Source organism: Aptenodytes forsteri, unplaced genomic scaffold (genome assembly GCF_000699145.1).
Source record: "Aptenodytes forsteri isolate BGI_AS27 unplaced genomic scaffold, ASM69914v1 Scaffold61, whole genome shotgun sequence".
NCBI classification, from domain to species: Eukaryota; Metazoa; Chordata; class Aves; order Sphenisciformes; family Spheniscidae; genus Aptenodytes; species Aptenodytes forsteri.
The window spans coordinates 4930171-4942872 of NW_008794443.1; the positions used below are offsets into that span (position 1 = coordinate 4930171).

The window sequence follows — 12702 nt, forward strand, 5'->3', positions numbered from 1 at the left end:
CCCTCCTCACCCCACCTCTGCCCCCGGGGCCAGAGCCCCCCGTACCTGCTCAGCAAATGCTTTTCCAACACGCAGCCACCCCCTTCCCTCCCTCCCTCCCGCCACCGCCTCCGGGGAGCCGTCAGAGGAGAGGCCCAGGCAGAGGAAAATGAATGGGGCTGTCTTCAGAAAGCAGCTGCAAATTCCTGGGGGATGCCTAGCTCGACCCGGTGCAGGGTCACTGCCCACGAGTGCCGCGTGTTGAGGCCTGGCTTCCCCCACGTGCTGCCGCAAAGCCGAGGGCTGCCCTCGCCGGCAGCGCCGATGGAGGGCCACAGGGCAATGAGCCTCCCTTGTCCCACAGTGTCCCCGGGACACAGGCGCCCCGCACTCCTCTCATCCCTGGCCGTGAGGGATACACTGGAACAGGTGGAGTCCCTTTGCTGCACCCCTCATCTATTTTTTTGTTTTGTTTTTAAACGTCACCTTTATCCAGATCAGGCTTGCTGTTGTGCTCACTGCACTGATTTTCCACGCACACAGCTGAATGCTGGGAGTTGCACGGCTTTCGCCACCTCTGCCTGCCGGCTTTGCTCCAGCCCTGCACTTCAGCTGCCCCGTGAGCTCCACCAAGGGCTCTTGACCTTCTGAGCCTTTTGCTGTTGCAGGACCAGCCCACAGCACTGTGTTTGTGTCCCTGGTGGATTTATCCGGCTGCATCAGAGCCTACTGCAGCCATACATTTTTCATATATCACCTCCACCCAGGAGAGGGGCCAGAGTAAGGCTTCTGGAGTGATGGCAAATTTGCCACCTGCAAGTGGGCAGAGAAAATACCTTTCTCTTTCTTGCAGCTCTCAGCCATATGAAGACTTAGGACCTGGCTTGGAAAACCAGGAATACTCCTGCCCCATTCATTCAAGCTGTCCCAGACTCCAGCCCATCACTGCCGGGCCGAAGGGCTGCCTCGGGGCCATGTGAGGCTGATCTTGGCGCAGCACGCCAGGCCAGCAGTGATCAGCAGGTATCTATCTGCGCCGATGTGCCATGGGCTGCCAAGCTTGAGTGTGGGATCATGGAGCACCAGGTCAGCTCTAACTGGACTCAGAAGTGCCCAGGTAATGCCTGAAGTGCTGCTCCTTTTGTTGCTTTAAGAAATTTCCCCCTTTCTGCAAATCCCTCCTCCCTCTACCCCTCGGCTGTACAATGGCTATTTTAGCTCCGCTGGAGGAATTAAATGCTAGTTTCAACCAGCCCTCTGAGCCACGGAGAGCAGAGATGGACTCGGCGTTGCTGTGCCACAGACAGGAGAAGGAGGTATCGGTCCCAAGGCTATGCTGTGGCTGCCAGCATGGCAGCGATGGTTGCTGACTGTCAGCAAAGCACAAGGAGGCCCTGAGGGACCGGGCATGCACAGCCTGGGGCACTGGGAGGTTGTTTCCTCCAAAGGAGGAGAGAAAGGAGTGGAAATAGCCTAAAAATTGGCCAGATGATGTTACCTACACCCCTCGAAACCTAGCAAGACACTTTTTCCAATGACTCCAGGTCCTCTTCCAAAATAAACCTTGAAAATATTTCCACCCACACCCCACCACTGCTTTCAGTCATGTTCAAGTTTCACTCTCCTCCTGGCCCCCCAAAATAATTTTTGGATGGGGCTAAGACTTTCAGAGGGTTTTCTTTCAGCCCAGCAGGTGATCTGGAAGAGATGTATCAACTGCAGTGCTGACCTGCCAGGGGCTTCCTTCTCTACCCGCAGAAACATGGTCCCCACTGAACCAGCTCAGAGCAAGGCCCTATAGAGGAGGTCTGGAGCTTGCGTGAGAGCCCGTGGCACATCTGCTACCATAGCTTTCAAACTCAGTCCCACCACAAATCTGTGCCCTCTGTTATTTCAGACCATTGCAAAGCTACTGTTGCAAGCAGCCTCCAGCTCATGAACATGATACCCGTTATTTGAACCCCTCCAGAAGGTTTCCCTCCTACACGTTCAGCCCCACGTCTTTCCTGGGCTGCCCTCTGTCTCTCTTCACTCATTGACTGCCAACGCTTCCCCACCTGGGGGGTCTCTATCACCTGAGGCTGTCCGGGTGCGTGGGACATGGCCTCTGCTATCCCCACCTCCCCTCAAGGACAAGGGACCCATGCAGCGCAGCACAGGGGTGCTCCATGATGGATTAGTTGCTTGTTCAACCTCTGGCTGCAGTTTTGTGCGCTCCACTGGATGGTGCTCCTGACCTCCCCTCAGCAGTAGTGCCTTTGTCATGGCAGGGACCACAGCAATGGGCAAGTCCCCCTCTTTTCCACCCCCATCTCCAGTTGCAATCTGGTAGCTGAAGGTGATTTGGCTCCTGGAGAGGGCTGACGGACTACTCAGTTGTGGCTTTGATTTGTCCTGAGGGACATGGTGGGACCTTCTGGTGCTCTAGGACCTGTCTCCCATCCACCACTGATACTAGACCAAAGCAGACAGATAGGTCAAACAGACATGCTTTGTCCCAGGAGACAGAGCTGGTGGTGGTGGGTTGGGGTGAGGGGGAAAAAAGAAAAGGGGATCAGCCTAAGAAGGAACCGATCAGGCTGAGAAGCTGTGCACACCCTGCTCTCCTAAATGCAAACCATGCCTTTGGTAATCCCATCCACCTCTCCCCTCCTCTCCTTCTCTCTATCAGGCCACCAGCGCACACAGCCCCCTTTCTGCTCTGGAATGTGTTCTCCGAAACTTAATCTCAGCACAGGGCTCAGGCCAAATCCCCCAACAGATACGGCCCCATGACAACCCCCTCCCACCCAGCTTCAGAGCTCAGCAACTCTCCCCTTGCTTTCCCTCGCCTCCTCCTCCCACCCAGCCTGGCCTAAACATTTCACTCCTGATTAATGTATCAGTGACAAGCCAATAGCTCTTGGCTTTAAAGCAAAGCCAGCCCCCACTTTGCACAAACATCTTCACTTTTTCATTTTCTTAAGACTTAGCCCCAAACTCCCCCTTGCTGGAAAGAAGAAGCCCTTTCCATGCCTGAGGGCTGTCACTGCCAGGGGATGGCGGTCTCCTCTGCACGCACTTGCTCCACCAAAAACTGCACGGGTCTCCGAGAAGATCAGACTCTTCATTGCCTAAACAAGGGTGGTCCACACAGACCCCCCCCATTTCCGAGCAGGCGTGGGCTGCCCTTTTTCAGATGCATCCAAATACAGCACTTTCTCACATTTGAGCATAACATCTGGCCAAAACCAGGCACCCATAAGAGAAGTTCCCCACTCTAAGGCACCCCCTCCCATGCACATGTCTCCTTGGTCTGTCACCAATGCCAGAGGGCAGCAGTGAGGAGCATGTAAGCTCAGAGAGAGGAGCAAAGTCCTTCACTCAGAGCTGTGGCTCAGAAACAAGGTGGCTTTTTGCTGCCATGCCACTGCAACCTCGTAGGACGAGGACAAAGCCCTGGAAAGGGGGAGCACACCATCCCGGGACCAACAGCAGTGGTAATGAATACAGCCTCCTGCTCCTTAAAGACAAAAACCTCGTTACAAGTGCTTTTAGATACTCTGCTCTCCTGTATCTGCCTCCTGCTGACTTCTGTGCCTGCCTTACCAAATGAGGACAATGCAGCCTCTGCCTTCAACATCTCGATGCAACCGTTCTCCCACCATCCCTCTCCCTCACCTTGCCTTTTGGCAAGGGATTTTCCCAATGGTGCACAGAGGGCCACCAGCCACTTAATGCAGGTGCTCAGGAGCGCCTCCTCAACCACAACCAGACCAACCTTTCCTTACTGTGGGCATGGGGGCTGGTACTTTGGTTATGATGAGTCCAGGGGCAACACAAAAAAGCACAGGACCCACCACAGCACGAGCAGGGCAAAGAACTTCACTTTCTGTGGGTCAGGAAGGCAGCAAAACTTAGCACACGCTGACCCAGCACTGGCAACAGCCCCGCAGCAGCCTAGGCAGCAGTTTGGCCATCAGCACCAGCAGGTGCTTTTTGGTCACCTCAATCAAGAAGTCAGCAACCAGATGGGACAACATGACAGCTAGGAAACCAACCACGCACACAAACCCCATCGCTCAAGTATTTCCTGCTCTTTGTGGTCTTGCAAAAACTGTCACTGCAGGACAGGTCTGCCGCCTACCATGCAGGAGGACTGCTTGGGTCGTGGCTGGGCCACAACATGACAGCCAGTCCATGATCAAAAATGCTACAAAATGGCCTTAGCCAAAGGAGCCCTCCCTTGATGCCAACGTGAACAAGTGAGTGTGGATGAGCCTCTCAAGATGCATGAGCGATGGCCCGAGCAATGCAGGGGATGGCAGAGGACTAAAGTTACTCACTAGCTAATGTGACCACTGCGGGGACACTGGCAATGACTCCTTCGGGGACACGAGCAATGCACTGGTATCGTCCCACGGTGTGGTTGTTGAGAGCCATGATGACAAGTTTCCCTCGCTCGATGTGGATACCCAGCACCTCGTCCGATCCAGCCAGCTCCTTCCCGTTCAGTCTCCAGGTGAGGTTCACTCTGGGGGGGTCCACCACACACCCCAGGCTGACTGGGCCCCCGAGCTTTTGGACAGTGGAGGCAGGTTGCACTGTGACCTGCAGAGATTCACCTGCACAGAGGGAAAAAGTGGGAATAAGAAAGCTCTGTGAGACTCAGCAAAAGAAAGGACAGAGGAAAAAAACTGCAGTGCTGGTACATTTTGCATTCCCCATCACTTCCGCTTGTGCTGCACCTTCCCCTTAGCTCCCCACCTGCCCACCCAAGTTCTTTGAGATGCACACCAGCCCCATTTCTTCTTGGCACCACTAGACAGAGATGTCCAACTCCATCTGTATCCCCTTCTTCTCTGGAGGAGTGTTTGAACCTAGACCTTTGGTCAAGGCTATTGAGGAAGCAGTGGAGAGAGAAAACCACTTTGTGCTTGAGCCATGGCTATGCTAACCAGCATCAAGGCAAAACATAAACGAAATGGAACAAATGGGTAAGAACAGAAACTCACTCAGTCTGGCAAAGCAGCTAGCGGCTGCGAGGATGAGGCAAGGGATGGGGGACATGGGTCTCTTCTTTCCATGTGTCATTGCCATCCCATGCGGTGTGTCCTGGGGCAGAGGCGCCCAGGGAAGGGTCCCATAAGCTGCCTCAGGGGATGCAGTGGAGGTGCGGCAGTGGATTCCTGTGGATGACAAGATGGATGAAACCCTCAGACTTCCAACTGCTTTCCAGCCCTGTCTGGCTTCTCTACCAACATCCCTGAACTCCCAGGGATTCACTGAGCCAGTGGCCTGAGCAGGCTACAGACACTGATGCAAGCACTTCTCTTCTCCAGCCTCTCCCCCAGGCATGGTCGAGAGTCTCCCAAGACATCTCATCCTCAGCCCTCGGTACAAATCTACATGTGTGCACACAGACACATACTCACTCCCCTTCCCCCTTTCAGATTCAGCGCAGTGAATGCTTATACTGTGCCAGCAGTGCACACCAGGCAATTTTCAGGAGCAAAACACAAACATTTCCAACAAAGTGTCACTGGAGATTTTCGCCAAGTGTTGCTGCCACTTCTTGGCCGTGTCTGGAACATATCCTAGCTTGAACACAAAAGTAAACGAGTAGGTACAAGTCCTGAGCTATATGAAAACAGAGGTGATTCCACAGTTTCAGAGTCTCTTCCTGAAACACTGGCCATGTTGATACTGGGCATACCTATGTTTCAATCCAGATAAGACTCCTTATGACATGTAAAAGTTTCTCAGGGCATTTCTGCAAGGAATTATTCTGAAGCAGAGGGGACACTTTTTCAGGAGAAAAGAAATGGCCAGTTCTAAATTTGTTTAAATTCAGTGCAGTGAGCTGAGGGTGGATTACACTAATTTGGCATAATATACCTTTATTCTAAACTAAGAGACCCAATCTATGGAAAGATTTCAGATTAACTGTTCTGCCTGAAACACACTGCCTATTTTGAGTTGAACAACCCTGTCCGGACAAACCACCAGGTTCATATTTGAAAGCATCAACAATCCCCAAAAAACTTGAAGCCCAAGGCCACCTGCCACAACCCAGATTGCTGTGAAGAGTTGCATGCTGCAGCAGCTGTTTTGGAGAGACTGTCATGAATGAATGCTAAAGCAGACAAGCAAGGTCAGGAGGATTTAAGATCTAAGTGGCTGCACCAAGAGACACCTTGGATGTTAGACTGAATTCAGCTTCAACCAAGGGCGAAGGGTTGAAGTCAAGGAGAGACTTCCCTCTATGGACATCATAACGCATCTACAGGATTTTGAGCTCCCTCCAGCTGCAGCACTAAGAAGATGATCTGCGAGTCTCAAAGGCATTTCAGAATTGTTCCTGTGGCATGTCTACATTGGCAGTGGAGAAGCACAAGACCAAACCAGCCATGGCAGCCAGCCCAAACAGCAGTTATATTGCCTGCTCCCCCTGCAGATACACAACGAGCTCATTAGCCACAACCACTATCCTCAAGAACACCTGGACTCTGCAGAGCAGTATTTCCTACTTCCACCATGGTCACTGATTGAGCCATCACCTGTTTGAGCATGTTCTTTCCATGACCATCTCAGCCAAAAAGAGGGGACAAGTCCCTTCAAGCATGACCTCCAAAATTAAACCTCCTAACTCCTGAAGTGAGGACTGCCCAGACTCCCCATAAGATGTTCAGTGAGTCGTTCAAGGCAAGGCTGATTACTGCTAGCAAGGAACCACAGCATTTGGGGAAATCTCACCAAGCTACTCTCCAATGACTTTGCTTGGCCTCTGGTGACAGGAAAGGTGCAAGAGCGCAGTGCGGGGTCAATGTCCGTGGCTGGCTGTGCTGAGGTCCACATAGCGACAGCAAGAATCCAGCTAGCTAGCTTGCATGCATCTCTGCAAATTAGGCTGTCCCTCTGACAGCTTCACAAGCTGTCCCCTTCCTGCCCCCCACGCCGTAGAGCACTGCTTGGGGGAGAAGTCACGGAGGAGACATTCGTATGAAGTTGAGAAGAGATAAGAAAAAGAAAAGCCACCTCTGAGCTGGCGATTTCAAAAGGAAGGAACTCCAAGTAAAGTGACCTGCAGCTGGAACTTTGCAAACGCCACAAACAGCATCTTTACATGGCGCTTTGCAGGCTGACGTGACCTCACTCAGCCGGCCTGCCCAGCGGGCTCAAGGCAAGGCAGCTCTTTCCCAGGAGTCACGCAGCCATGGTTAGCGTGGCCGTGAGGCCAAGATAACAAGCCCTGCTGAGAGGCAGGGTAAATTAGGTCAAGCTCGGCATGGCCTGACGTGGCTTCCAGGTGGCCAGGAGCATGGACAGAGCTCGGCCATCGGACGTCAGGCTAGGCATACCCTGAAGGCACCCAGAAAGATCAGCTAGACTCACACTCTAGCTACTGCAGCCCGCAGCCCCATTACATGTGAAAATCCTCTGTGGGTAACTTCCAGTGCCAAACTGACAAGAGAGCAACTTCCCTCCCACACACCTCATCCTTCCTGGCATCACTCTCATCCTCCAAGGAGAGAAGAGAGTCTCAACAATTTGTCTTTGTAGAGTTTCCCCCATCAACCAGCACATACCGTTGTACAAGACCCTTTAGCTATTAACTTGGAGACAACCTGAGTTACTGAAGTTCATTTCTCCATGTAAGACAGCCACCAAAGCACCCTTTGTTATGCTGCAGCCATCTTGGGCAAACCACCACCGACCACGTCTGTAAAAGTGCCTGAGGTCTGTCCGCACCAGAACACGCACTGTTGACACCACTGATGCGCTACTAATTACACTCATCTGGAAAAGACTTTGAGTTAGTTTAGGCTTAAAAACCAGGTTTGGTTTGTACCTCTCACCATCAGGGTTGGGTTGCCTTCCACCAACGTAGAAGAAACATTTTGGGGTAGGACTTAACGTCTTGTTCCTCGGTGCTGGAAGCCTACAGAGCAAAGCTGACTCATTCCCCCTATCTGGATGGGTTTGGCAGCAAGATGGAAAAATGTTGGACGGAAAAGAGTTGCTCCTTGGAGCCCATGCTGGGGGATGGGGTAGGCAAAGACATTCCTAACCAGACCTCCCTGCAGCTCTGTGTTGCGTAGAGCCTCTGGCCAGAAGGGCAAAGCCAAAGGCGCAGAAATGTGTAACGGCCCCTTCGTGAGCTAGGACCACCCAGGCACATCGATGCAATGACTAAACTGGCTGCCCCCAGGTCTGTAAAAAGATGAAGGGCAATAGGTGGGGAGAAAAAAGGGGAGATCAAAAAAAATTGGCCACGGCACTAGGCAGATTGAACAGTATTGAGCAGAGACTGAGGAGAGAAGGTGTGTTGCAACAAGTGTATGGTACCTCCCCAAACCTCCAGGCAGAATATGAGCTCTAAATAGGGACATGTGGCCATTTCTTTCACAGCTGAGTGAAGTACAAAAAGTAAATGGCCGGCATAAAAATAATGAGGAAAATGAATGAAAACATCAATTCCAAAAGAACTATTAGGATCCAGGGCCAGATTTCGAAATTCTCAGCTTCCACAATTGAAGCCAGATTTTCAAAAGCATTCAGTTCTTGACATGCTGAGCTCTCCTGAATAGGCAACCAAGTTATTTCGATGCCTAAATAGGAGCTGACCTCTTTTGAAAATGCTGCCCTTAAGCAGCCTGCAGTAGTGCAAAGCAAGGAACTTTATTAATCAGGCAGCTTTCGATCTCCCCGGCGTCCCTGCAAGCACCGCCAGAGCGGGCTGCAGTGGGAGAGACGGCAGAAGTGGGGAGCAGAGGAGGCCCCAGGCGCTCCAGTTGCCTTCCCAGAGGCGGCAGTCCCAGGCAGGGGGTTGCGCCAGGAGCCGCAGAGCTGCTGCGCCGGGAGCCGCAGGGCTGCTGCGTGACGGTGTCCTGCTCTGCTGCCTCCTCTCCCCAGGGCAGGCACGCTGTGAGATACCCCTGGTTGCTGACACTTCTGCAGCCACCGACACCACCAGCCTCAACAGCCCCTGCTTAATTGCTATTTGGGAAAAGAAAGAGTTAAAGTCACTTAAAGAGCTTCGGGGCGGGGGGAACAAAAATTATTTGTTTATTTATTTTTAATTCTTTCCTGCCAGGTTAAAATAACAATTTCCTGTCGGTGGAGTGAAGGCTCTAAGTCCCTTTCAGACAGCCCAGTAAATCAAAGGAGAGGCCATTAGGAGAACCAAATTAACGAGAGCTTCATCAGATATGGGGGGGTGGTGGGGGTGTAAAATCTGTCGGCTCAGCTTCCCGCCACACACCTAAGTCCACTGAGGCCCCTGCACGCAGCCCCAGCTGTGTCATGGCGATGGAGGGCACTGCAAAGGGAGAGGAGCAAGAAAGAAAAACCAGAGGTGAAGATATAAAAGAGAAGAAAGGCGGGCGCGTGTGCGGGGGGGTGTGTGTGTGTGATAAAGCTGGAAAGGAAAAAGGGATCTGAATTAAGCTCAGGCAGCAGGAGAGGTGTTTGCTGATTAGAAACCGAAGGTTTTACTGAGGAAATGCTGCCCACAGCCCCAAGCCCCCTCCTGCTTAACAAGGGCCGACCAAGCAGCCCTTGTTACTGCCACGCTGTCTGTGATTTACAAGGCTCACAAATAGGAACCAGCCTCTGCCCCGGCTCTGGGGCAGCATCCCCGCACCACACACCCCAGCTCTGCGGGCAGGCAGGGGGGGAAAGGCAGAGGCAGACTGGGAGATGGGGCAAACTTGCTGATGCACACAAGGGTAGTTTGGGGTTGTGGGAGGTGGCCGGACCCCGAGCCCCTGTTTGTGCGGGGGAGGAACGGTGGGAAGGGGAAGGGGCTACTTTGCCCTAAGGCAAAGGCTGCAGCAGCTCAGGTCCGGCTACCAGCTGGGGACACCCTGGGTGACTCCGGAGAATTCACTGCAGCTGGTCTCCATTTCCAACAGGTCAAGTAGGGACAATGATACTCCCAGTTCTCCGTTTTATACATTGAGACTTAAACTCTTCAGAAAAATCAATCTCTTACACAGTACAGCATGCCAATTTTACTTGTAATCATTAGTTTTTAATACAAGACAGTATTTTTTTTGTTGTTCCATAGAGCTTAAAGCACTGAAAAAGAAAATGTAAAAGAGAAAAGAGCCACGGTACCCCTTTGCTTTACAAATGAAGGAACCTGAGGGCTAGAAGAGGAAGCCAACCTGGCCCAAAGTTATACAGTAAAGCAGTGGCAGGGCTGGAAATCAAAAGCTTTCTGACTGGGACCTCCATCCCATCAGGCAAGTTGTTCTTGGATCTCAAATCTTTCACATCCCGTCTGAAAAAAGCCACCATACAACTGTATAATCCTCTAGCTGAAACAATACTGTCAAGGTGACACACCTGAGCAGGTCAGCTGCAAAGTCCCCGCATGATTCCTGGGCATGGACGGCAGTCTGGGCACCCCTGACTTTCTCCCCAAACCATCAAACAGTAACATCCCAGAGGGCAAAACTAACCTCTAGCAACACCTATCCCCTCTCCAAAGTATTAATTTCACACCGTTAAGTTATACTCACTCTCTATGAAAGGGTTTGGAAAAGGAGAGATTTGCAGCAGGAGAGACGCTCCCCCTCCCATGTAACAGCCCGGGCATCCAACGGGGATGGGGGTGCGGATGCCGTAGAGAGAGGCAGGATCCTGAATGGGAAGTGGGTGGTGTCAGGAGAGGGCAAAGAGAGGCAGCCTCCAACGTTACACCACCATGTTTAAAGTCAAGGAGGTAGCGCAGTGTATGTGCAAACAGGGATAAAAGCTTGCCTGCTTCCCTCTGTAGCACTGAAAGCTCCCGACTTCAGAGTGCATTAGCTCCGTTAACATAGCCCTTGATTAACTCTGTGAGGAGTTCCCCCCCTCCCTTTTTTAAAGTGATTAGGCAAAAAAGACTCTCTTACTGGCTACTTGTGAGCTCAGTGAGTCCATCAAGAAGCCACAACAGAGAAAGCCTGGGATAAATTCATGTTCATAGCTGGGAGAAGGAAAATATCCAGAGCAAAACCTGGCATGGCACTACCACCACGCAGATGAGCGAGTTCGCCTGCAAACTATAAATCGTGCTTGGGCACTGGGTGACACTAAAAAACCACAGATTTTCTCCAAGCAAGTCCTGAGCAATTCAGTGGCGATAGACACCTCTCTAAACGATAAACTAAACTCGCAGGTAAAACAGCTCTTTTTTCTTGAACAGAACTGCTCATGCAAACCAAACCAGCAATGAACCAAACAAAACATGCAGCGATCTTTGCGACTTTTTTTTCCATCTTCCTCAAGACGAAGCTACTGCCCTGGGCAGCTCCTTTCTGCAACAGCCTGTGGTATCACCAGGGAGGAGACTGGGCGTGCTGGCTTCGAATTAGCAACAGGATGCAAAGCCTTCCCATCGCCCATCTGACTTTTGCTCGCACCCCTGAAGACCCAATGCCTGCAGTTTCTGGCACCTCTCCATCCGACAGTTCCTCTGAAATGAGCACCACTTTCCAGCGGGTATTGATCAGGCTGACGTCGCTGAGCCCCAGCAAGCCTCTTCACATTGGCATTTCATCAGCCAGCGAGTGTGAGGCCGCTTGAAGAACAAAATGCCACCCTCATGCCAGCCACGGGCTCCCCAGCATCACTGTGGTGGTGGCACTGCAGCGAGTGTGGCTTGCCTCAGGCGATGCCTGAGGCACGGTGGTCCCAGGGTGGCTGGACCCGCCAGCCTGAGACAGCCCTGCTGCAGGCAGGCCAGGGATGCGAGGATGACCTTGCCCCACAGGATACACCTCCTTTTTTCTGCAGCTACCAGGAGAGGTGGTGGGACGCCAGCCTGAGACAGCCCTGCTGCAGGCAGGCCAGGGATGCGAGGATGACCTTGCCCCACAGGATACACCTCCTTTTTTCTGCAGCTACCAGGAGAGGAGCCCTGTGCTAAAACAGAGTATGCACGCCGGCTTTCGCTGCCCTTTGGCACGCCCCGAAAACAGCTCCAGCCCTTGAAAAGACAAGGCTAAAGCATAAGAAAGAAAGAAAGAAACCCCACGTCCTTTCTTCAATATCGTGCTCCCCCCATGCCCTAGACACTTAATTTCCCTCCTTCCCCCCTGGCTTCCCCCTCCATTCTGAGTAAATTCAATTTGACAACCCTGCTAATTGGATAAACGCTGCTCCCTACGTTCCTTTAAGGCTGCCCGCTTTTCTCTCCTTGTTTTTGGAGGGCGATTGTGGCTGTTCTTTAACATGAATTCCATCTGCTTTATTTCTCCTCTAGCCATTCAAGACCCCTCCTGAATATGTATGAGGGGCTGCACCCCCCCCACCCCCTTTCTCCTCCATCCCACCTCCCTCCCTCATCACCCCCCCTGCCCCATCCCTCTCCCTGCCCTCTCCCATTGCCCCCGGGACAAACCCCCCAAATGCCCCCTTCTCCCACCCCAGCCCTTTTTGCTTTAGATAAACACAGGCAGTGTCAAGTGTGAGGAGGGGGGGGGAAGGATGGGGTTCAACTGCCAGTCAAGCCTCGGGCCCTCAATGAAGCCCAGAGGCCTACCCTAATCTGCTGCATGCTTGCCATATGGGAGCTGTGTTGCCCTGGGAAACACTAACAGGCAGAACGGAGCTTAATAGAGTCCATATTCATTGTAATGCAGTGAAATGGCTCGAGGGACTATTGCCCCTTGGGTCTGTTTTCATTCTTCTGTTCCCCCTCTTTCTTTTCTCTCTCTCTCTCTTTTTTTTTTTAAATTTTTTTTTTTTTTT

General features: G+C 52.2%; 1 protein-coding gene across 1 annotated transcript in view; it reads right to left on the minus strand.

The window, feature by feature from the left end:
* The window catches only part of BOC (BOC cell adhesion associated, oncogene regulated), a 57277-nt gene that overhangs the window by 20154 nt on the left and 24421 nt on the right, over positions 1-12702 (minus strand). Inside the window, exons 2-3 of the mRNA XM_019474729.1 lie at positions 4974-5147; positions 4305-4583 (exon numbers count right to left, since the gene is read on the minus strand). Coding sequence (XP_019330274.1) covers positions 4305-4583; positions 4974-5058 — 364 coding nt within the window. The 5' untranslated portion in view covers positions 5059-5147. The remainder of the gene's footprint in view (positions 1-4304; positions 4584-4973; positions 5148-12702) is intronic.